This window comes from Accipiter gentilis, chromosome 17, assembly GCF_929443795.1.
Source record: "Accipiter gentilis chromosome 17, bAccGen1.1, whole genome shotgun sequence".
Taxonomy (NCBI): Eukaryota; Metazoa; Chordata; class Aves; order Accipitriformes; family Accipitridae; genus Astur; species Astur gentilis.
Genome location: NC_064896.1, coordinates 9,202,752 through 9,229,421, shown reverse-complemented (window position 1 = coordinate 9,229,421; position 26,670 = coordinate 9,202,752). Strand labels below are relative to the sequence as shown.

General features: G+C 38.4%; 1 protein-coding gene across 6 annotated transcripts in view; it reads left to right on the top strand.

Annotated features, from left to right (window-relative positions):
* Nucleotides 1-7,309, top strand: part of PPP6R3 (protein phosphatase 6 regulatory subunit 3) — a 78,545-nt gene extending 71,236 nt beyond the window's left edge. For all 6 annotated transcript variants that reach the window (XM_049820578.1, XM_049820579.1, XM_049820577.1 and 3 more), the window contains one exon: nucleotides 2,306-7,309. In XM_049820578.1, coding sequence (XP_049676535.1) covers nucleotides 2,306-2,357 — 52 coding nt within the window. In that variant the 3' untranslated portion in view covers nucleotides 2,358-7,309. The remainder of the gene's footprint in view (nucleotides 1-2,305) is intronic.
* The last annotated feature ends 19,361 nt before the right edge of the window (nucleotides 7,310-26,670 follow it).

The window sequence follows — 26,670 nt, the reverse complement described above, 5'->3', positions numbered from 1 at the left end:
CTCTTGTAAAAGGAAAACTTGAATGTGTATTTACTAAACCCTGAGTAATATGTAGGGTCTGCTCCTCTTTCTAGGAGCGCAGGGCTTGGGGGGTCAGAGCTCTGCATGCTGCCTTCTTGTTGGGGAGCTGAGGATGTTCTGAATGGAAGCATATTCTGAAGGGAGAGAGTATTTTGCTTGCTTAAAAGGAATTCTAGGAGTCACTTTAGCCTTGCAGTATAAACAGGGGTATGGTTCTGAAAATCAGAATTCAGAATATACATACACATATATATCTTTTCTGAATGTGTATTTAAATAGTTCAAAAGTTCAAATTTAGTAGTTCAAAAGCTGTTGTGTTTCTTGACTTCAATAGATTTTAAACTATTATTAGAGAAATGTATTTTTCACACAAATCCTGTGAAAGAAGTAATCATTTTTAAGACTTTGTGGATGCTATATTCTATATCTAGCTTTCTAGTGAAGACAAAATTTAAATGCTTTTGTAAGCAAATATTTAGAGTATAGCTCTACATGCAACACAGAACTCTGCTGCATGTTCTGATTATGCTGTATGCAGACTAAGAAAGATGCAAGCATGTTTGACAAATTTAGATTTTTTTTTTTAGACTTGTTTATGAGCTAGTATGTCTAACCTCTGTGGTACTGGGTGTTATACTAAAACACTGCTACCTTTTCCTGTAAGCCAGAACTTTCTGCTCTGCATAAATTCCATAAATTTAATCAAGAAGTGGATTCTAAGAAAAAAAACTAACCCTGTATACTTAGTTGAAGTGGGAAACCCAGAAACTGTCTTTCACAGCCTCTTCTTTAGTGGAGGTACTGTTTTTATCAAGACAATGTTTTAATGCTGATAAGCATTAAAATGTAGGGAAGAAGTCTTTGGGTACTAGGTGATTGCCTTTTGAGTAAAGGTGCTTGTCTAAATCAACAGAGGGCCCTCAGAGCTAGCAGTTCTTTGGATTGATTTTGAGTTGCAGGAAATCTCAAGAACCTCTTTCATTTGAATCCATGGGGCTTCAGCAAAGCTCAGTACTTTCTCTAAAGGTGGCTGTCACAGCAGATCCTTATATAAGCGCAGTATAAATATCAAGATAAACGTAATTGTGGTTTTGGGGCTCCATGCATGTATGACTAGTGGGAGGAGTCCCCTAGGTAGGTCTTTGGCTGGTGGCCAGCAGTAGTAATCTCTGCTAGGAGCCCTGTTCTGTCATGGACTTTTTTCCAGTTAAATGACTTACTGCTGTATGGACTGTCAGACTTCCTGTCCACGCAGCCCTTGTTTCTTACCTTCCAGGTTTCTCTAAAATTGTTTACTTTTGTCTAGTGCTGTCTGTCTTTTCTCTAATGTGTATATATTTTTTTAAAAAGTGTTTTTAGAGCATAGCAGCCAAAGACTTAGCTAGGGGACTCCTGCTGGTCATGTGCATGTAGAGCACGGACCCGAGTGGCTTCTCTGTGATGTACACCATCAGAGAACAGGAGTTACAGGTAACTTTTCTCATGTGTAGTTCCAAATGGTATTTATATTCTTTAAAGGAGTTTTCAAATGTATTCAGTAGACTTCCACTGAATGGAAGTTGAGATTTTTTTGCCTTTGTTGCTTGCAATTCTTTAATGTTCTCATGCACTACTGATTTGATCTCTTTATTTGTGTTAGTCCAGAGCAATTGAGCCCACTTTTACACTAAGCTTCTTATCTAGAAATGTATATACTGTTATTGTTTTCACTGTTGTAGGTTTGCTCCTTACTTTTCTCCATACTTGCTGAAATTTTCATGCTAATGGACTCACTTCCAAAGTATATGTGAAATGGCAGTTTGTAGATTAGATTAGTAATGAAAGCAGGTTTTTTAAGACACTCTTGTTTTTCCTGTTGTGTCTTAGCTGCTTACTTTCAAATGCAACTTTAAATACTCCTGATACCACATTTTGTCTCACAGAATAAGATTTGGAGAAGTATCAGAAATGTGCTTTTTATTAGTTGTTCTCTTGGGGAGATTCCTCATCTCTAGAGATCACTTAATAGCTCAGTTAACAAAGATCAAACACTCTTCAATGGTGTGCTCAGTTAATTAAAGTGCTATGCTTAATTAGGCAATGAAGACTCCAGAAATGCTGGACTCCAGAAAATAAATGGGATGAGCATGCTATTAGCTTGTGTTTCCTCTCTCCAGCTCAAGGGTCATGCTCCACATGATCTGGGACAGTTTGGTTTTGGGGGGGTTTTTTTGTACCTACCCAAATTTGTTTTGGACTCTTCTTGTTTCTTGTATAATTACATCTCTCTTTTTTGGCCTCTTAGGACTGATCAACACACTCATTTAGGAGAGGCGTCTGTTAATGGCCCTGTATGATATGTGATGTCTACTACCTTGGCTGAAGAAAGTGAACTGATATCCAGGTGTTTGAGTGTTTCTTGAGGATTTCATCTAGACCCTGTTGAAGCCAGTCACTGCTGCACTAATTTCGCAAGGGATCAGGACCAGCAACATTTATATTCTAGATTTTAAGACATTGTACAGAAATTCATAAGTGTAAAAAATATTGCACATTGAGAAATACCAATAATTTTTGCGTATGTTTATATTGTATTGTTCTAAATAATGGGTGGCCTGTGAAATAAGATCCTGCTACCCATGTAATGATGACAGTAGTGTTACTATAGTTAAAATGGCTGTAAGAATAGTTTTATAAAAAGTGAATACACAAATCTAATGTATTTGAGACATAACTATTTGATGATTAGTGTGACCAAAGTATTTAGCAGTTTTCATACATTTTTCACCTTGTAAAAAGAAAAGAAAAAATGAATTCATGTTTCTTCTGAAACTGAAATGCCCTATAAATGTTATTTTGGTTGTTTTAGCTTACAAAAGTGATTTAAATGAAAATTTTTTGGTGTTCAACATTTTACAACAGGTTTTTTAATTGGTAATTGTTTTCCGTATTGTTTAAAACAGATCAAAAATGTAAGTCTATTGGTAGAGGTTTTAAGTATTTATTGCTACAACTTAGTTGACAAATTGATGTTACTGTAAAGCCATATGTTCTGTTAAGTCTTGTTTGCTTGAAACAATACCTTACAGGTGAAACACTAGAATATTTGAAGTGCACATAGCTTGTTGTGTTTAAGTGATTCACCTGCCTTTTAACCCATTCACCAAGATTTAGTTTAATACAATGCATTATACAATGGAACATTTCAGAACAATCTGCGTATTTAAAACGCTATAATCCTTTTAGACAAGTCAAGTAAATTAAATGCCCGTGCTGCTAATGTAATTACAGTACATGCATTTTAAAAGTATATAGTGTTTTTAATACAAATTTTGGCAGCAGAGCATGTTAATTGTTACTTTCACTGTACTGATCTGTGTGAGGCTTTCATTTGTATGTTCTAAACCAGTTTTTTTCACAGCTGGTTTGTGTATATATATAGTGATTATGGAAACTAATTCTGTGTAATTTATAATTTTCTATGTCAGTGTAAAATTCCAACAGCCTTCTCAAACAAACAGAAGCAATATACTGTATATTGCCACATTGTCTGGTGAAAGGGTTAAAGTACTTCACCTCCTGCACTTTTAGATACAAATTCATTTTTGTTTCTGTAATAGTTATATTCATTTATTTTTTACATCAGTTGTTTTCCTGACCAGTATTTAAAGCCAAAAGAATACTCTAAACAATGGCCAATGATTTATTTTAGAAGGTGTCCCAAGCAACGTGCCTAAACATTACATTGCATACAGAAATAAAAAAAAAAACCCACACATGTATAATGGCATTGCCCTTATTGTTTCCTCTTGCATTTTCTGCAGCAAATTTGTGGCACTTGTCATTGCAAATTGTTAACTGATCAATTGTGTGAAAATTGAGGGGGAAAACACTATCAGAGGTGGAATTGGTAACTATTTTATTTATTTGCCCTTTTATTTGTACTTTATAATTGATGGAATTCAGTTTTCTTCTTCAGTTCAGAATTGCTTCCAGATCAGCTTGACCAAAAATGTTTTGTATATTAGCTTTAAGGTTGGCAGCTGTCCTTTTATCACTTTCTGATCTGTTATTGAACAATTAAGGGAATTATTGAGCAATTGTGGAAACAAAACCGCTCATTTCAACACATGACTTGCAGTCCAGGTAGAGCAATGTGTTGTCTTACTTAAGTTTCATGCTTTTAAGGAATGAAACTTTAGTCCTTTCCAGTGCAGTATTTTTCCCTTGCTAACAAGTTGAATTTACTAGCTACATAGCCATGAAAAGTGAAGGAGATGCTGGCAGCAAACTAGTTGAAACTGTATTTCAGCCCTGTTGTCTGCAGTTCAACAAAGTCTTCTAGTATGTTGTCCTTCCCTCCATTAATGAACTGTCATATCAGTCCACTATACAGTTCATACTGAGCTTAAAATTGAAAAAGGAGTATTTTGTCCCCCTTCCCTCCATTCCTGATAAGTAATATCAGTTGGCATGAGGTGTGAGAAGTGGTGGTGAGTGGAATTCACCCTTCAGTGTAGTTTGCCTTTTAATTAAAGGGTGCAATAGAGGGAAACTAGGTTGTCTTACCCTCATGCTGATTCCAGTGGTCTTCAGTGTGTTTCCTTACTATTGCATTTATTGTTAGTTTTAACAGCTTGTGTGGGATGTGAGTTTAAGCCTGGAATTTAACCTAGATTTGACGTAGTGTGACCTTGTTCTGAGGTGTAGGGTGTGTTTTACCCACTAACTGTATTACTTGTACAAGGAACCCTGAACTTGAAGGGAAAGCTTTGGAGATGTGTTTTTGGGGAGGGTGTATGGGGGCATGTACACACACCACCCCCACACCTTTTGCCATCTTTTACCAACACTTTTATGCTGCTCACATATGCTTACAAACGTTTGAACGTACTTGGAAGGTTCTTCTGAATGGCTGTGTTACCCAGCCTGTTTAATCAAATTTGACTTGCATGCAATGGAATTTATAGTTGTCTATTAAAACATACTTCAATGCATTTGTGAGATGGACTGAAGTCTAGTACCTTTGTACAGGTTTGACTTCCTACAGTGTATTTAGCAGCAGTTAGGATGAAATAAGCTTGCTTTGAATGGCTCATGCTGAATAATATACGCATTACCACATTTCATAGTGCTCTTTGAAATGACTGGAGGCTTAGTCATCTGAAAGTGAGGAATAATGATGTCGGTTGATATCAAAGGGCAATGGATTTAATCCTCAGGACTTCTCTGGTAAAGGATTTTTACTCAAGTAAGAGCATGTTGCAAAAGTGGCTAGACCAGCAATATGTGCAATATCTCACTGCGTCTTCAGACCTGTGTCTCTGTTACCTGGCAGAGTGGATGAATCATGCCTTCTTGACCAGTTAAACCATTATTTTTGAGTAAAAGTGTCAGGCATTGTCTTGACTAACGTTGTTGTTAATTAAGCAAGCATTCCCCCTGTTCTGTGAGTTGACAGGTAGTTACTGAGAAGACAAGAAGATAGTTGAAACAATCTCATTATATCATTGTAAATGCAACCCAGTGTGACCAGGCCCTTGAGTGAAACGTACCTTTTTGCTCCTGTTAAGCCTAGTATCTACCTCTTGAAAACAGTGAGTTCTATATTGTCATCTGCACACTCCTGTGGAAACTTGCTGTGACATTCATTCTTTGTATGAAATCCACTGAGGAGTTATGAAAGACTTATGAGGAAGATCAATCAGGTTATTACTATGCTCGTTATAAACTTATTTTCCTGTTTAAATTAGCTTTGATTTCCTTGGAGATTTTGTTTTCTGACATACATCTTACACAGTTATATCAGGAAGTATTTGTTGTATGTAACCGATGGCTCTATTGATACACTTAAACAATCACTTCTGATTCTCAGAATAAATAGTGCTTTCTCCAGTGTAATACAAGTGCTTCAGGTTTCTTTATAAAAGTGTCTGTATTGTTTCCCAAACCAAGATGGAAAATGGAATTTAATGCAGCAGCAGCAACAAACCCTTTTTGTGAAGTATTTAACTTCTTTTAATTTCTGCATCTTGCTTCCTAACAAGTAAGGATTTGGCATTCTTCTGTGCCATTGTTGTTTGAATATGTAAGGTTACAGCAAGGAGGAAGACTAAGGCAATAAAATTAAAATAAAAAAAAAAACCCTTAGCATAAAAATAGAGGCATCTTCCTTCCTGCTTTTGCTAGGATACTTCATGAAATCTTTTGGACTTGCCCAGACCTGGCTTGGCTTTCTGTTTCAAATTGTTCCAAGCCTGTGATTTGCCCTGTGCCTAGACTTATGTGTTTACACTTCTCTTAATGACATCATAGGGAAGTCAGTGTTTGCTTCTTACTCTTCTGCCACAAGCTGAAGCAGTAACGAGAACTGAACTGTACATTGTGTTTTGCTAGTAGTCTCTTTCAGAACTTCTTTCTAGTGGATGAATCTGGGCTTAGTGTCTGATGCATCTTTTTCCACCGGAGAGGGGAACTTTTTCTGCATTTTATCTTCTCTAAATCAGTAAGTACCTTGCAAAATGAGGTAGGATTCCCTTTAGCTCATCTTTGTGGCCAGCTTAAGTACTGCAATTCTGATTCTAGGATCTTCAGAAGGGGTGTTCTCACTTCTCGTTCCAGATCTCTTCTGCGTGGTGTGGGTGCTTTCCTGTGATCAGTGTTCTCTGCATCTCAAAACATGGATTCTGAAGACTGTAATTTAGATCATGATTGTCTGTTGGCATACAGTCATCCAGATTAAGAGAACCAAATCTTGCCTAGCTGTCGTTGAGTAGATTTTGTCACTCGTGTCTCATGAGATTCAGCTTACCCACTTTGCTCAGGTAAAGTTTGGTTGTCTCACTACTTTAGTGTGTGGATGATAATTAGGTAGATTGTTGGTTGATCCTCAAGGGCATAATAGAGGTACTTCACTTTTTCAGATAGATCCTGGACATGTTACTTACAGATCTGTTGGGACTGCTTTTGAACTCCACTGTGTGCTACTCTTCCTGTCTTTCTTACCTGGGGGGCGGGGGGTGTCCTGGTTTCGGCTGGGGTGGAGCTTGTTTTCAGAGGAAGCTGGGAGGGGGCACAGCTGGGACAGCTGACCTGAACTAGCCATACATACCGTATGACATCATGCCCAGTATCTGACTGGGGAGCAGGCTGGGGAGGGGGGTGGGGGGGCTGTCACGTTGCAGGTGGTGAGCAATTGCATTGCACATCACTTGTTTTGTATATTCTTTTATTAGTACTACTGTTATTGTTTCTTCTCTCCTTGTGTTGTCCCAGTAAACTGTCCTTATCTCAACCCATGAGGCTGTACCTTTTTCTCCCCCCCCCCCTCCCCCCCCCCCTTTTCTGATTCTCTCTCCATCCCACTGGAGAGGAGGGGAGAAGTGAGCGAGCAGCCATCTGGTGCTTTGGTGCCGGCTGGGCTGAAACCACAACAGGGGGGTTCTTCCCTTCCCCTCTTACCTACACCAGTTATCTGTCAAAGGTTGTCACAATTACATCTTGGGTAATAAATTAACCTAGTTCTTTCTCAGGGGCACTGGAGCCTCACTGCATGCATTGCAAATAAAACCTGTTTTTCTGTACACCTAACAGAATTAGGTGTTTGGAAAATCCCTCTTTGCTATTTTTTTCAAATGAAAGATATGAAGGGTTGACTGACTGTCTTCTACTGGCTCTTGTATTAGTGGCACAAGATTGCTGAGATAAGCCTACCGACTCTGCTAAAACGCAAGTGACCTTGTTTCTGTTGTTGGAGTTCTCCACAGCATCTTTCCTGCTATACCTTTGTAGAAATACTTGCTGTTAATGCTGTATTTTTTAAAAGGTTTGTTCTTCTGTAGTCACTGCTAAACCATCGTTCTGCAGTGTGCTTTCAAATGAGAAGGGTTCTGGTTTGGAAAGAGCCATAGTGGACTGTGCACATTGATCAGCTAGCATTCAAAAGAGAAGAGGTAGTAACTAGGAATTGTGAGATTTTCATGGGACTATGGTATCCTATTCTTTCTCTGTAGTCCCTTCAGAATTAAGTAGCTTGAAAAGATATAAGGGCTAAGGAAGTGTGCAGCACTTTTTGTTTAATGCTGGTACTCTGCATGTCTAGTTTGAAGTACTCCAAAGATAAGTCTGAACTTGGGAAGTGGTGGGTGACTTCTTGATAACTACATTGTTTCAAGTGTGTTATTTACATGATTCATACATAATTCATATTGATTGCGATGTCCAAGCACTTAAGACAATTTTTAACTAAGCTGTATAAATAAATGTATAGATACATGCTTGTGTGCGCACACATCTATAGGTAGGGTATATTCTCTTAACAAGGCTGACTGCAGTGTGCATGGTGCGTTTCCTAAATGCACTGAACTGTAGAACACTAGGAAGAAGAAAGAGGTACTTGTGCATATGGTACAGCCCATTTGGAAGCACTTCAGTAAATATAAAATGTTTTTAAGCTCCTGTCTCTGCACACGTAGACATCATCCCTGGTTGCTAGCCAGCCTGAGTGTAATTTGACTGGAGGAGGAACTGGTGCCTCTGATTTATTGAGGCCAACTTCAACTTTGTCAAAGATTTCTCTGCTTCTTTCATAGTCCAACTGCTTGATATGTTTGACCCTTTTTGTTGACATATTTATAGCTTCCCAGGAACCAAGGCAAGAACTTGTATTTGTGATTATTGAATCAACACTGTTCATTTCAGCCAAAAGTAGTTCATCTGTAAACTTGCACTGATGCTGTTAATCTGTTAACTGCTATGCTTCTGCATGCTGCATTGAATTCTTGATACAATGGTGAGATCTAGCTGCTTCAGCAACTGTCACCAGTACTGTCCTCAAGAACACAGTGAAAGACTGACTGCAGGTTTGAATTTGGTGTTCCACAGATGTAAACCATCATAACACCCTGTGTGAGAAAGTGTCTTGGGTTCAGCTGGGATAGAGTTAATTTTTACAGGAACGGAAAGGTAGGGTCTCTGTGGTGGAACAAGCCTCCAGCTGCTCTAAGGAGTGGTCTAATGCATCCTGAAAACAGTCTGAAAGAAGTAAACTCACCTGCATGGTTACCTGCTGTTCATTTGGAGCTTCCTGGTCTCTGCTGGAGGAAAAAATTGCCCTTGACTTTATATTAAGCCCAGAGAACAGTGGCTACAGATAGTGCCTGCAGGACCTCCTGCCCCCAGCCATCCTGGCATCTGAGCTGAGCAGGCTGCACAGAAAGGTCTTTGCAGAGGCCTCGGCTCTGAAGGAAGCTTTCATACCTAGTGGGAGTCTCCAATTATGTAGAATGGAGTATCTCAGAAAAAGGCTTGCATTGCAAAACGAGGTGCAGGTTATGTTAAGCTTGATGGTGCATATGAGGGTGCTTAGTGCTCTTTCATCTGAGCTATTCTCCAACATCCTTCTCTGTCATATGAGAAAGCATGGACTATGTTCTAAATGACTAACTGGTATTGAAAAGCGGGTTGAAAAAACTCTCAAAGACTCATTTTGGAGTTTTAGAAAGCAGGCATTCTTTATTGCAGTGCTGGATGCACGGAGGATAATTCCACCCAGTGTGCATGCCACAGCTTTAGCACAAACAGGTTATATAGAATAACTAATTGCATATTAATCAGATTAGCATACATAGACTTAAAAATTATTGCAACTGATTATCATAGTACTGCCTACATCCGATCATGTGCAATGAAGGATCCATTTGAGTCGAAGGGCTGGTTTTGTGACCACCGACCCATTTGAAGTTCTTGCTGGCTGTCCTTGAAGTCTTTATTCTTGTCTTTTGTTCTTTGATCTTGAAACTTAAAGCAGTTTCAATCACGTGGTCAGTTTCAACATTGTTCTCATCTAGTGTACAGGAACATCTAGTCGAAAGAGCAAAGAACTGCAAAACTTATGAATAACTACCCCTACTAGTTAATTGCTTGGCTATACTTTTGTCTATTGTTTCAACCATAATTTTAGTATAAGATTTCTAATAATTATTTACCAAATCTCACTTTTAGAATCACCTAGCAGCAAACCAGTTTTCATAGAAGGTACAAAATATTAAAACCATCAAAATATTTAGATGTGCCATACAGAATGTATGAAAATATGCTATCATAACCAGTTCCTTCAATGAGGGGGTAGCTGCTACTTCCTAATGCATTCTTGTGCCAAGTGGCTGGAGAGGAATAAGGAAAGCGGTGCTGAGGTAGTGTGACAGATTCATACAGGGACTAGATCACCCAGTTACACTTAAACATACTTATTGGGAGCAAGAAATTCTTTATGTTCACAAATGTGCAAAGTCTGTCACCAAAAGATTATAGGTAGGCAACAGAGTCGAATGGGAAGATCTCAATTGTACATGTCAAGATATGGGCTTGAAAGAAATAAAGAAGATAAATGACGAAGTTAAGCTTTGAGAGCAGGGGAAGGGCATTCGGAGTTCTTAATCTCAAGCAAGCTCTTGTTTATCTTTTTGGTCATTGCAATTTTGGTCATCCAGTGAGCTAGAAAAAGAAGGTTAAATCTTTCTAGCTGGCTAACTGCCTGCAAAGTAATGGACTGCTGAGAACAAGAACATCTGAATGACCTTGTGCTCCTGGGAGAATTTTTTTTTCGACTAGTTCATGGCCATGATTCCTGTGTCAAGTTAATAATGAGGGAAAAAGATGAAGTTGTGAGTTGCACTAGAAGAAAGAAGCAGGATGCACAGTAACCAAATCCTCTGAAGAAGTTGTTAATATGAAGTCAGAATTTATACTGATGTTGTGGGCTGAGTATTATGTACTGAAATATGACTCTGGAATGTGAAGATTCAGAAACTCAAATGATTGCTGCTGCTAGACAAAAATCACAAGGTTATTAGTTTTCTATTGACATCATTTGTCTTAAGAAACTTCTGTCTAGACTTGCTATGAGGACTGCAGATTTAGTTTTCACTTACATGTAACAATATGCAGACTGATAATATGGCATGTTTGAAGGGGTAATTAGTTCATTTTTGAGATTATTTTTGAGACTGTTGTAACACCCAACCATATGTGTTGTCAAGGTATTCTACAGGCTCTTACCTGACTGTAGGACTTAATATGGTCTCTGGACTTTTGATATGTTCCAGCTTTGATCCAAACTAGTATGTCTCTGCTTGTTTACTGCTACCTTTGACAATCTTCACTGTGTATTCTCAGAACAGAAAACCTTTTTTAACCTCAGAGTGGATAGGGTAATGGGGCAAGAAGGATTTTTTTTGTAAACAGTGTATAGCCTTGATTTGTGCTACAAACTTCTAAGAATATTTAGAAACTGAAAAATGAGCATAAGCTTTTCTATTAGCTACAGCTTTTCTGTTGAGGAGGAATAAAGGTAATGAATGATGTTTACTACTAAGCTGATATGCATTTATTAGGTCTTCAGCTTACTGAATATATGTGTAAGGATTGCTCACTGCTTTTCTGCTGACATAGCAGCTTCTCTAGTGGCTGTGGATGGAACTGATGAAACACTGCAGTAATTATAGAGCATGTATAGTATTTGAACTTTGAAACAAACTGCTCTTACTCTAAGAAGTAAAGGAGAGAGCAAACTCTATGTCAATACTAATACTCTTCACTGTAAGAGACTTGTATCCATTTTGCTTAAGAGCTTTATCTTCAGGATAGTTTCTTGCAGAACTTAAGGAAAAGGAACAGTGCTGGAGATGAGGGGTTTTTGTATGCTCAAAAGATGATAATTACAAATAGGGTAACAGATAAATGATTCCAGCTTTTGAATTATTTTTTACAGTACAAAAGTAGCTCTTGCTTTCTATGCATTAAGAATCCTGGCAGTGTTGTATTTGGCAGTTCTTTTTTGCCTGATGTCTCATGGAAGATTTCACAGAACTGAGATTTGGGACTGTGCAAAGGTAGAATAAACTGTTATTAAAACTGCAAAAATCACATACTCAAGGCAAGTATTTATGAATTAAGTGTTCCTTTTTCATAGATGTTAGAAGCTAAATAGAGATGAAGGCTGATAAGTAAAGGCATGTATGTCTAAAGCTGAGAGAGGCAATTCAAAACATCTGTTCCGCAAATCTGTGTAACAAAGACTGGCATTTCACTTCATTCCTAGTGCTATTGCTTTGAGTCCAGTAATCTGCCTCTGACTGGTGAATTATATTGGTTAGTTATATTATATAGTTAGTTATATTAATTGATGTCTCTTAATAGATCTGGATAAAATAACTTACTGGTAGCAATCAAAAAAAGCACGCCATTTTAGTAGCCTTGTTTGATAATAGGTCTAAAATTCATATATTAGTGGCATATAATATAATTGGCATATAATTCTAAGTGGCATATATTATATAAATCAAGGCAGTAGATCTAACTGAAATAAAAAAGCTGTTCTTACCCCATACCTGAGGAGTTAAATGATGCAGAAAAAAGGTTTTACATCTGTCTTCAGCTTACTAGCTACCCATACAACTGCAGTGCCTTGCATCTGAAATCAGATTTTTGCAAAAGCAAAAATTAAGTACATCACATCTACAGTGTGATGCATCACACTTACACCTTTATTGGGGGATATCACTTAGTATACTGCAATTTTAATTGTTTTGTTTGCCACAGTGAGGAACTAGGTCAGAACTGCTTAGTTTATTTCTAGTAGTAATGTGAAATATAACTAACTTCTAAGCACTGATTGGGAGTCCTAGCAACCCAAAACTCATTTACTGTTGAGCCTTTAGACTCAAACTTCTTGTAGCCTTGTTGCCCTATGTGGTTGGTTTTGGTTTGTTGTTTGGTTTGGGGTTTTTTTCCACCCCCTCTAATCCACTTAAGCATGCTAGATCAGCTTGAACTGTGGGTCTGTCACATGCTCTGTGACTAGCTCAGTTTGAGTTATATACAGGGTAATTCCAGATAATCTATGCTTAAATTCTTGTTGTATTTCTCCTCCCTCCTCTTGCCCACTTCTTGAGAACTGGCAAAACAGTAGAAATCCAAATCAGAAGTGTTTTTCCTCTTTGGAATGCTGAAGCCTGCCTCTCTGAGGAGAAGAAAAGGGCCTACTCTGCTGCAAGAGGAATAAGAACTGACAGCTGGGCAGTGAGAAGAGGCTTGCTTGAGATCTGATGCCAAAGATGATGCAGAACACTTAAGGGGCAACAGAGTCCCCAGATTTCCAGCCCCCATGGCTGTCAATGCTCAGCATGAGTCTTAATTTGCAGGGTCCCCATGCCTTGCAGAAGGTAAGGCTCAGTAAAATTCAGTATCTCTCTTTGGTAGTAGCCAACACTTCAAAACCTTACAAGCTGCACAGCCAAGTTGCATTGTAACCAGAAGGGAAACCATGACCACTTATCCCATCCCATGTAGTTTGGTTTTTTCCACTCTGCATATCTACCTATTTTCTAAGGATTTTAAAGATACCAAAGCATTTCCTATAGTATATTTTACTACTGTCACTATCTTTAAAGGAAGACATTTGTTCAGTTTAAAGATACAAACTTGTTTCTAATAGATTACAGGTGTTAGAATATGAATGCTTAAATAGCTTTGAGATCAAAGCTTTTGTTTTTTTCATCAAGTTTTAGTGGTGGCATGTTCTCAGACAGCTGTTAATGTGATATTAAAAAGACATAGCTGCCCTTTCAAAAACAGTACAGGGAAAAAAAATGCCCCCTTTTCATAGATTTGAGCACAGCTAATGAACAGCATAGTAAAACTCCTCAATTACCTGTATTGTCCATTACACTGATCACTAATATAAATCTCTGACTGTTGTGCCCATGAAAAAATAAGGAAGGAAAAGCTGGACAATTTTATCTTGCAAGAAAAGTTTTAAAATTCTTAATGATGAAGTATACCATCTTAGTAGTGCGGACTAACTCCATATTGAAAAAAGTGGAAAAAAACCAATAAAACAAAAATCAGCAGTCTTGGCTGTAGTACTGAGATTCTGTTGAATTTGTAATGCTCCCCATGCACTTTAAATAAATAAAAACTCTTAAGTCATTAAACTGACATTTAGTCAGAATTGGGCACTTTTCTATTGGTGAAACATTTGCTATAGAAAATGCATTTGAATGATGACCACGATAACACTTTTTTGGTAGATTATTGGTACTGTGTTGTTGATGTAAGACTAGCATTATTAGTTGATGTAAGACTACCTTGAATTTTTAGCATCTAAAACTTAGACTGGCTGTACCCATCTATTAATACCTTCTCATATTTAGTCTGAAAGAAGTGACTCAATTGTTTATATCTGAGAAGGCAGCATTCCTGAGATGCAATAGGTAGATCCAGAGTATTCCTCTAGAGGAACCTGGCTCTCTAATGATTATCAGGAAAGCCTAGGCAAATAGCTGGCTCAAGTAGCCATGTTAACTAAAATGGAATGATACAGGTAGGTCTTTATAAAAAATGGTTTGGGTTTCCTTTCCCTATAATATTCCTTACTCCTATTCCACCAGCCTTTTGATGATAGACTGACTTAGCATCTATGTTGGGGAAGGTGAGAGGATGACCAGCTTCATAGTTAGACTTGCAAATTTTTTGCTTACTTGTCAGAAGAACAATGAATACAAATAAAATTCAAGTGATATTCTTTGGCATTGGACAGTAGTTACATAGGTAGCAGTGTATTGCATTTCTTTCTGAGGCAGGTCAGCTTGCCCCTTACTGGTCTAATAAATTATAACTTTGTAGGATGTAAAATCCAAAGTGAGGGCAAGAACCATAAAGCTTTTAAATGACAAAAAGACAAAACTTCAAACTGAGATGGGTTACATGAAGAAGCAGTAATAAGAAAAATGCTAAGGGATTAAGTAATTATCCTATGACTTCTTCAAGTAGCACCATACAAATGAAGTGCCTCAGATGCATATTCTGATCAGTTATTTAAATAACTTGAATTTAAAAGTAAGTTTCATTTCTATTATGAGGATTAGCTTTCCAGGGCACAACTCCATTTGTAACACTATCTCATAGACTTGTGAGGCACAACTTCCCTTTAACTTCCCACCTTTGCCAAAAAGATCACATTTATCTACTTATTTTCTAATTTTATTCCTTATTACAATCTCTGCTTACTCGGTCTCCTTAAAAACACCTGAAAATAGGCCCTATTTTTACAACTTTCCATGCTTCTAATACAAAGTAGCGTTTATCTTTTTGTACCAAGAGCAGTTATTCTCTGTTTTGCCCTTGACAGGCGGCACTGATGCTAGAGGACTTCTCTTTTGCGTGAACCTCTTGGAGACAAATACAGCAACATTAACATCGCTATACTAACTGCTGCAGAGTCTCCACCCAAATCCCTGAGGGGGAACATGAGAAACTTAGACTTTTTCCTTTTCATTACTGTCCCTCCTTTGGTTACAGGCTAAATGGTTTCTCCTCATAATCAGTCTGTGAGGTCTCAAGATAGTTTTTTGTGGTTGCATCATATTTCTGCATGCCTGCTCTCTTCATCTCTTTTCAGAAACATTTTCTGTCAGTCATACCAGGAAATTATCTCCCTGTTGGGTGCACTGATCAGGTAGTGGTAGTATACTTCCGTAACAGATGAAACAGCATCTAAACTTGGGTCTTGAAATCTTCAGTTATAAAACATTCTCGCAAAGCTTCTATGCCCAGTCATCCCCAAGACTAGGAGCCCTAACTGTGCTCCCTGGGCAGGGTTTGTAAGTATCCGAGTTTGCCATATTGGATAGAAAGGATGAACTGTTTTTAGTGGTGGTGACAAGCTCTAAAAACAAATGCAGAGTACTTTTGGGCATAACAGGTGAAAGCTTGAGGCTTTTTTTTAGAGATTTCACAGAGCTGGGTTGCTGATTTTATGTGTCCGAACAAACAGTATGACTGTTTCTTATAAACACAACTACTGCTGCCATTACAAAGGAGTTGGGTACTTGTAAAGTTATCTAAGCTGTCAAAATTTAAAAATCTTCCGAGCCTATTTGGACTACTCTGGCTTCTCAGAAATGGGAAGATTTTGCCAACTAAGCCAATTAAAAGTTAAAGAATATTTTCTGAAATCTGGAAGCATAGATAGAAGTGAGTCAATATGATAACTATCCTCTGAGCTCACAAACAAGTTGCTCAGATCTTTTGAACAAGATATGAAGTTTGTGTTGTCTGCTGATAAAATGAAAGTTAGTATTTGCAGTTCTAGATGCAATTTCAGATTTGTATCTTTTATTTCTACTGGTTCTCAAAAAAAAACCCCAAACCATTTGTGGTCTATATAGGCAAAAACAATCAAAGAAATTGAACCTGATTAAGAATTTGATGCTTTGATATGGTTAAGAATCAGGTTCTTTATATCTTTACAATAAAGTTATTTTGTGAAACTTAAGACTATTCTATGAAAGAGTGAGGGTACTGACATTAATGTCACATTAACCACAGAGGCAGGTCATAGTGATGCATATAATTCATATGAGTAATATGGCAAATTCAAAAATTATGAGGATTTTTATGAGGAGATCTGGAACTTAGTCTTAGAAAATGAAGAATGATGAAAAAAACTCATGATCTGATCATACTCTGAAATGGGATAAAAAAAATAATTCACAAGCAACTAGACAACTTTGAGTAATGGAGGTATACCTGAAACCTGAAGTGGAAAAAGCCAGCTAAATTGCTGTAAAACAAGAGGGGATCACCAGAGCTGTTCAAAGAACACATGTTGCCTTTACTTTTATCTGTGTGTCTCTCTGTAAAAACACAGAGCTATCATATCACCTCATGATGAGTAAAGGCAAACCAACTGGTCTCAGCTTACACACAGTCAATGAAGCTGTGAGGCATAAGGCCAAACATGAGCTGAACATTCAGTAATTCCAAGCAGCTGGATAAAAGCAAACTAAGAAGTGTAGCAAACAAAGTAACATGTGAAATGGTTACTCCATCCAGCACTGGCAAAAAGCCTTAGCTGGAGAACCCGAAAACACCTTTGTGGTTTTAGAAAAATGTACCCATTTGGACAGAGAACATAGAAAGCTATGTGAATTAGAGAGGTCTAGTAAATGTAACTTATGAAAAAAATTGTAGAAATTATTGGTTAGCTGTTTGAAAACTGGAGGGAGAAGGAAATCTTCAAATAGAAAAAAAGACCACTGCAATAAAACTAAGTAGTAAATTTTGGTTTCTAAGGCTGCGTCTTCAGCTTCCTGATTCTTGATAATTTAATGTCTGCCCTGTTTTTGGATTGACACAGCAAATAATTATTGTTCTACTTACAGGTAAGAGTTTGTTTATAATAAATGGTGCAAAAGCCTGGAAAGTTTGTCTTCCTGATAATTTATTGCAAATTTCCAAAACAAATACAAAATGGATCTTTTGACTCATCTGTTTTACTGTGAAATATGGGTTGTGGTCTAAATTTATTAGATTAATTTTCTGTTGCAAATAATCTCCCTCCTGTAGAAGGGGATATCAGACTATATGCAAAAGACAGAAAATGCAGATTTATTAATTTAGCTGAAATCAAACACTTATTTCAGAATAAGTGACTTGGAAATGCTTCTTATCTTGTTCTCTACTGTGCAGTTCTTTGTTTGAAAAAGAAAATCAATTTTTCTGTCATCTATTGTAGTAAAAGTATCTTTGATACAATAATACAAGAAAGAACACCAATGCAGACAACAGACAAGTGATTTAAAACAGATGTGAAATTCCCTCTATGTAGAAAATTATAGGCACTGGTGATGACATTAGATGCATATGACTAATCACAGTTAATGCTTGCTGTTGCCAATTAGCTTTATTAGCACAAGCAATTTGAGCACAGGATGACATTACTTTAATTACTGTAAGCAGCTTGTTCATTTGTTGAGTAGTATGCATTCAGAAAAGGGTTATTCTATCTGCAAATTAATCATAACCCTCTTTATCATTAGAAATTCAGGAACACTGAGGAAAAAAGACTCTACCATGCAAATAGAAAAAAATGGATGATGAAAGTCTGGCAGTAATTTTAGTATTTTACTACTATTTTATTTTTTTATAAAAAGACAAAAGCTATTGTACAGCTTTCAGACAGAAATAATACATGAGTGACACAAAATTACTACCATTAGAGCTAAGGCAAGACATTATGACCGTTAGGTGGTAGCAATGCAAAAAAAATCTTGTGAATCTGTACAGCAAAAATAAGCCTAAAGGTATCTAGAAAAAAAACCCCAACCTGTACTCCAAGCTGCACAAGAAACACAGAACTTATTTTCTCCTTTTTTTATCATACGAAGATATGTTTGATCTGTGGGACAGGTATCAATTTTTCATACAAATTTGCATATTGCGTATGAGAATGCAATCTTCAAAAGGTAGAATATGCATAATTTCATTAGCAAAATGCAAAGAATCATTGTGCAAGTATGTTTACTCAGAAATGCTATAGCAAATGAAACAGAACTACAACTATGAGCTGATTTCATTTGTACCACCACACTGACTCACAAAACTATTGCTGCAGAAATATCAAAATCACATTGATATTTTGTAAACAAAAATTCAAAATAAGATTTTTTTTCTTTATGGGTTTCTTCTAAGTCTTTATTATATGCCAGAAATATGTTATTTCTTAATTCAAAAGATAATAGATTCAAAAGACAAAACTTATCTACAGACTTAAAATATAAGAAAAGTAATTTGAGTTTGAATTAGGAATCCTATCTCCATGTTTTACAATAACAATTTGCAATTTTTCTTTTAAGCCATCTGTTGTAAATCTTGTTTTGGACAAGTTATCCACTGTTCAAAACTGAATTTGAAGGGATCTTAATGAATGGCAGAGACCTTAGCAGTTGTTGACTTCTGCACTGTTGTTATTCTTTCCTTTTGTTCATCCACAGTTCCTGTAGAAGCAGTACTGCTAGAGAAAGTAGCCAGCCTGTGCCTTGTGTTATGTGGGCTCCTATGGCAAGGACACATCACATAATCAGCTGTGGACTCTGCTATATGTAGGCTGCTAGGGCTTGTGAATCCCTGCTGTGGGACAAAAAAAGAGTGAGGTAGTAAAGGCTAGCAGGGCTGATAACACTGGCTTGCCCTTGGCAGTGCAACTGTCTGAGGCTGGTGAGGCACTGGAGGAGGTTGCACAGAGATGTGGAAGTGTCAGGTTGGGTGGAGCTTTGAGCAGCCTGGTCTAGTGGAAGATGTCTGTGCCTAAGTTAGTGGGGTTGGACCTAGGTGTTCATTAAAGATCCCTTCCAACCGAAACCATTCTGTGATTCTCTGAGTCCAAGGTTCATCCTGCAGTGTTGTGGAGGAACTCCTCCACATGCATGTCTCCTTTTGCATGTAAGCTGGTTCTAGAAGTCTCCTCTTCAAGGTAACACGTGTGCCTTGCAGGCCTCTAAATAAATTTCATGCTAAATGATTTTAGTAAGCACAATGTCAGGTAAGGAAGGTGCCTTACACTTTGGTTTCCCAGTTGCCTTTGTCCACAAACCTGTGACCTGTCCTTAGAATGAAAGTATACACTCAGGTTACATCACTGTTTTTCACTGCATCATCTGTGTGCAGTGTCCCATGTCTGTCTTTCAGTCCCAGGATATCTGCAACTCAAAATTTCCACTGACTTCTGACAAAACTGTTTTTACTAGCCTAAATTTCTTTTCAGTAGTGTGAATGGCTTTATCATACTGGGATGAAGGTTTAACTCTCCTGATATACCTGTGTCTGTGTAATGGTTTAACCCCAGCCAGCAACTAAGCACCACCCAGCCACTCACTCCCCCCCCACACCCAGGGGGCTGGGGGACAAAATTGGGAAAAGAAGTAAAACTCATGGGTTGAGATAAGAACAGTTTAATAGAACAGAAAAGAAGAAACTAATAATGATAATGAGAACACTAATAAAATGACAACAGCAGTAGTAAAAGGATTGGAATGTACCAATGATGCGCAGGGCAATTGCTCACCACCTGCTGACCAACACCCAGCTATTCCCAGAGTGGCGATTTCCCCACCCACACTTCCCAGTTCCTATACTAAATGGCATGTCACATGGTATGGAATACACCTTTGGCCAGTTTGGGTCAGCTGCCCTGGCTGTGTGCCCTCCCAACTTCTTGTGCCCCTCCAGCTTTCTCGCTGGCTGGGCATGAGAAGCTGAAATGTCCTTGACTTTAGACTAAACACTACTTAGCAACAACTGCCAACATCAGTGTTATCAACATTCTTCGCATACTGAACTCAAAACACAGCACTGTACAGCTACTAGGAAGACAGTTAACTCTATCCCATCTGAAACCAGGACAGTCTGCAGAACAACTTTGCTGGTAGATCATACTGATACTGTATACTGCTACACTTTGTTATTATAAGCTGTTATGCGAAGCTGGCTGATTGACCCTCAGCCTAAAGGATCTAGCCTTCAAGCCTGCCTTTGCCAACAGCCATCAGTGATAGAACATGAATTGTTTAAAATGCACTTCAGTCTTTTCAAACTTACCTTTGTTGAAAAATAACTGGTCTTCTTTCTCTATAACCTTGATACTGCTTTCCATGTGTGATTTGATTGAAGTAGAAGTCTCCAGCATGTGTGAACTCCTATAAAGTATCTCCCTGAAAAGTAACAAACTCTTGGACAAGTGTACTCTTCACTGGGTGAAAAACTGGCTGGCTGGGTGAGCCCAAAGGGTTGTGGTGAATGGGGTGAAATCCAGTTGGCAGCAGGTCACAAGTGGTGTTCCCCAGGGCTCAGTACTGGGGCGAGTTCTCTTTAATATCTTTATCAGTGATCTGGATGAGGGGATCAAGTGCACCCTCAGTAAGTTTGCAGATGACACCAAGTTGGGAGGGAGGCTTGATCTGGTGGAGGGTAGGCAGGCTCTACAGAGGGATCTGGACAGGCTGGATTGATGGGCCGAGGCCAATTGTATGAGGCCAAGTGCCGGGTCCTGCACGTGGGTCACAGCAAGCCCATGCAACACTACGGGCTTGGGGAAGAGTGGCTGGAAAGCTGCCCGGCGGAAAAAGACCTGGGGGTGCTGGTTGACAGCCGGCTGAATACGAGCCAGCAGTGTGCCCGGGTGGCCAAGGCAGCCAACGGCATCCTGGCTTGTATCAGAAATAGTGTGGCCAGCAGGAGCAGGGAGGTGATTGTCCTCCTGTACTCAGCACTGGTGAGGCCGCACCTCGAGTACTGTGTTCAGTTTTGGGCCCCTCACTACAGGAAAGACATCGAGTTGCTGGAGCGTGTTCAGAGAAGGGCAACCAAGTTGGCGAAGGGCCTGGAGCACAAGTCTTATGAGGAGCGGCTGAGGGAGCTGGGGTTGTTTAGCCTGGAGAAAAGGAGGCTGAGGGGAGACCTTATCACTCTCTACAACTACCTGAAGGGGGGTTGTAATGAGGTTGGTGCTGGTCTCTTCTGTCAGATGACTGGAGATAGTATGAGAGGAAATGGCCTCAAGTTGCGGCAGGGGAAGTTTAGATCGGATATTAGGAAAAATTTCTTTACGGAGAGGGTTGTCAGACATTGGAAAAGGCTGCCCAGGGAAGCGCTTGAGTCACCATACCTGGAGGTATTCAAAAAGCAAGTAGACAAGGGAACTCCAGAACATGGTTTAGTGGGAATGGATGATGGTTGGACTCGATGACCTTGAAGGTCTTTTCCAACCTAAGTGATTCTATGAAACCCTTAATTCTCTTCTAGCTTTACATCCATTTTCAACTTATCTGAATGCATTCACCATTCAAAAGCTTTGTAAATGCAGACTTATAGTTGTCTGGACAACATGCTCTGCAGTTCCAAAATGCCTAGGGTATCAGTAGTTGAAACTGCTGAAAACACAGAGTGAATAGGTTTGAAGTGTACAGTCTTCATAGCAAGCAACTTAAAGTAGCTCCAGGAAATGAATCAACAGAAGATATACTGCAAGCATAATTCAGATATGCTGCCCAAAAATAAACGTAAGAAAATAATTTAAATTATTAAATGGTTATATGAATGTTCAGATTTGTGATGTGTTTGATGTCACTACTACATGTTGTTAATCATCTGCCCATGCTCCAATTTCTTCTTGCAAATAATGAACTTTTTTTCTCCTTTCTAGAGCAACACTTGGTTGTGGCAGACTGCCACAACTTATTCCCAGGATGGGTATGTTTCTATTCAGAATGGAGGCTCCCTTCTTAGTTCTGTGCTGAAGATTATGCTGTGGAGCTCTCTAGTAGTACACAGAAATGTGTTAAAGGGCAGAGGTGTATATATATACACAGCAATGATTCAAGGGAAATCTTAGGATTTCAAAAAGTGATAGTTTGGCAACTTGTGTCTGACTTGTCAGGTGCTTCCTAATTTTTTTAGGTTTGTTGGGGGGGCGGCATTTTTTTGTTTGTTGTTCGTTAGGGTCACAATTTGAAAGGGGTTTTTTTTCACAGAGTGCATACAGTGTGCAGTATTGCCTGAAATATGGTGCTTGTCAAAGACTGCAATGACAGCATCATTCTATGAGAATAGCATTAAAATAGTTGGGAGTCAAGGACGAGGTTGAAGAGAAAATGTTCTGTCTTCCTGGCTGCAGAGAGTAATTTTTATTCTTCATGAATTCTTTGAATTAACTGGTACTTAGAAAAATGAAAACAATACTGTGTTTTAAACATAATACCATATTTGCATCCTGAAAGATACAAAAAATGCAAGGTATATTTAGCAATGACACACCTATATTAGCAAATATTGATGGGCAGTAAATTTTCCATTGTTGTTGGTATTTTTTTTTTTTTTGAGAAGTAATGAGGATACCATTGCACTGACATTGAGCAATTCTGATCTTGTTCTGGATTCCCTACATTTCTGCTGGGCCACAGGCATTTTTTCAAAAAAAAAAAAAAAAAAAAAAAAAAGACTTGGTCAATGTTCTTTGAGAGCAAAGCCCAAAGGAGAATGAAGTAGCACTTCAGGCTCAGTAGTGTATAAGCCATTTTAATATGAAAGGGTAGCTGTTTTCTGCAGAGAAGAGAAATGTGGAACAGCACATTCATTTCAACAGATGTTCTTCACTGACTGTGAGCATCCTGAACTGATGAAACACAGCTTGGCATAATAGCTCTGAGAAGATAAAACAGTTCTGTTCTACACAAAAATATTCCTCTTTCCCCCTCCTCTTCTTGTGACATAGCACTATTCAAAGAAATCTCACTTATATAGGGATTTACAGTGTGTTAGTGGCTCATGAAGATGCAATACTGTGTGTGAGGAACCCAGTGAAATCAAGGTGCCAAATTTGCATCACTGCAGCATTCCCCCATAGACTAAGCAATACTATTTTGATCAGATGGGGGTGGGGGTGGGGGAAGAAAGGAAGGGGCAATTATGCCACCATAGTTAAAGTTGTTCCTAAATTTGTATTTAGGAAAAAGACCTAGCAATGTTTTTTGAGATTTTGTGATGAGGTACAATTAAAAGCGCATTTACTATGCAACTGGTATTTTGTTCTGATATGGTCAAAACTAGCTATTAGAGCTATTTCAAGCAAACTTTATTCTCTGTCCTTGCCAATGACTTTTCCCATAATGCTGCTAGCTACAGTATTCAGACTGGTGGTTGGGCCCTTCTGCATTTGGCTAGTTTTGGATTTAGATGTCCCTGTTTCCTAAGTATGGGGAACAGACTCAAACCCTGCAAGTCCTGGCCTTATCTCATAACTGTTTGATATGCCCCCGGTAAACTTCTAATTCTTATCAGATTGCGTTTGCACAGGCTATAGGTTTTTTTCAAAGACAGCAGTCAAAGTTTGATTTCCACGTTTAGGCTGACAGAATGAAACAATGTAGAAAAATAGAATTGTTTTCTGTGTTTGTTTCATGATCTGAGGCAGTATTTTAGCTGACTAAAGTAGTCAAATATGCATATCTTATTTCTATATTGGATGCATTTTCTGATGCTGAACTACCCACCATATTCACATTAGAGAGTCACAAATGCTTTTTACTCATGGAACTAATAAGGAGCATTAAGCATAGTTTTGGTAGGGCATGTTGCGATAGGACAAGGAGTAATGTTTTAAAACTAAAGGAGGGTAGATTCAGACTAGATACAAGGGATAAATTTTTTATAATGGGGGTGGTGAAACAGTGGAAGAGGTTGCCCAGAGAAGTGGTAGATGCCCCATCCCTGGAAACATTCAAGGGCAGGTTGGATGGGCCTCTGAGCAACCTAGTCTAGTGGAAGATGTCCCTGTTCATTGCAGGGGTGTTGGACTAGTTAACCCTTAAAGGTCCCTTCCAACCCAAACCATATATTTCCTTAATACTGCTGATTCTTATATTTCCTTAGTGCTGATCTTTCCAGGGTCTTCTACCATCCTCTATTTTATTTATACAATTTTCTTTGGCTACATTCTTAAAATAAAAGTCTAAATAAGCTTGTAAGGTTCAGAACAGTCTGAAATACTGTATCTTAACCCAGCTTTCATGCAGAGCAGCAGGAACACATGCAAAATGCAAGCACAGAGTAAAGAAAAACATGTAACTCTCAGTTTCAAGATGTTGTGAAGGAAGAGAGCTTAATCTCAAAGCATGTTAAGTATTGTTCAGAACAACCGAGTTATTCTGAGCCAACTATTGAACCAATCTCGTACATTTCTGTGTCAAGCTATTTGCACACAACAGAGTCCAAGCCCTGTTCACATACATCTTCAACTTTGGTTCGTTAGTATGCAGAGCTTTAACTATTGCTTCTCCCAAGGGACAGCTGGTACTGGCTAAGTCTGTAGAGTACAGGGACAGCCTGACCACCAGCTACCATGAGATTTTTCTAACTGTAGTGTTTAGACATCTTACTGTTCTGTGAGATTGGATTGGTCTAAAAACAATCCCTTCTCTCTCATTCTCCCTGGTTTTTCACTGTCCTGATTTAATTACATAAGTCAATTATAGCCCCCTCTTAGGAGACATCAAAAATGTATCATTGTTGGACCATTTGGATACATGTCTGTAACCTAAACTGTTTCTGAGCAGCTCAAGCTACTATCCCCTTCATGAAGGGGATCCTACCTATGCTACATCTCCACTGACTTTTAAAACATGGTTATCAATTAGTGGAAACCCGTACAAAGCTATGATGAGACTGTGTTTTAGCACATTCACGTAATGTAGAAAAGGGCATGCATGGAAAGTTGGTCCTCTAAACTTAAATAGGGGAGCAAAAATGAAAGTAATCTGCGGAGTTGCAAAATGATTTCACAATACTGAATAAAAACAGGCAATAAAATGGCAGATAAAGCGATATGCTTGGGGTTAAAACAACTGAGAGAATCTTATAATAGACTCTAATCTAGCTACTGCACTGTAGGAAGAGTCTTGGGATTACTCTTGCAATGTTTTTTAAAATGCCAACTTCATGCTGAGGAGGTAGTTTAAAAAGCCAGAAGAATTTTAGGAATTACTAGAAACAAAATAAGAAACTTAACTCTATAAATCCAATTTGCACTTGCATCTAGAATACTGCTCCCCCCACAAACACATAACACAGGATAACAATAAAAGGTACTGACAGCAACAGCAGAGAAGATCAGAAGTCAGAAAGAGCATATGTGAAATTGGAGTCTTCTGCACTGAAAAAAGTGACTGAGAACATGATGAAGATATGAATAGAAATTAACAGTTTTCTGTACCACAAGAAGGTCATTGAGCTAAATTACTAAACCACAAATTTAAGAAAAGGAACTACATAACTAAATAGATACACTCCTCTACTGAGGAAGTCCACGTGCCACAGACTATGATAACTGGGGGGATAGCAGGAGCAGTACCTCTGCACTTGTCCTTTTCTTTTTTCTTTCCCCAGCCATCTATTACTGTCTCTCTGAGTCAGAGCAGCAGTAGATGACTTCTTGAAAGAGTAAGCGCTGAATCAGATCTTTATTAAAAGGAGGTATTAAAGTGTAAACCATTTCTCATTCCTGTAAACAGACTTGTGTATTAACCATGAAAATACTGGCATAAGCGGACATTTCAAAATACAAATGGAAATTTTCTATCAGCAAGTTTCAGATTTATTAGATGAGGTATTAATAGCACTCTAGCAGCACCCCCAGCTAAGGGGAATGAGTCCCAAAGCAATCTGCCTATTCATGGTTATGTTTTCATACAGTACATCTACAGGGATAAAAAGTGTCTTGAAAGTCAAGGCTGGGTTTAGAATCACCAGATTAATCACAGGTACAATCCTTTTTTATCAGTTGGTTGATTTTGTCAACTACAGCTGAAGAAATATTTCAGTTTGAAAGTTAGAACATGCTAACACTTCATATCCTTTCCTTACACTTGAGTTTAATAGGTACTTAGAGTAAATCATACCATTGTGATAGTAAGTTAACTGTGCCAAAATTTGGATAAATTGGTATAAAAATAGTTTTAAAACACTGTTTCTTACCCTTACGAAAGTTTCCCCATGCTTTATGTCCTCACTGAGACTCTAAATACTGGTTAGAATTTGGAATAATACAATATACTTCTGTCCTGGTTTCAGCTGGGATAGAGTTAATTGTCTTCCTAGTAGCTGGTACAGTGCTATGTTTTTGAGTTAAGTATGAGAAGAATGTTGATAACACACTGATGTTTTCAGTTGTTGCTTAGTAGTGTTTAGTCTAAAGTCACGGTTTTTTCAGCTTCTGATGCCCAGCCAGCAAGAAGGCTGGAGGGGCACAAGGAGTTGGGCAGGGACACAGCCAGGACA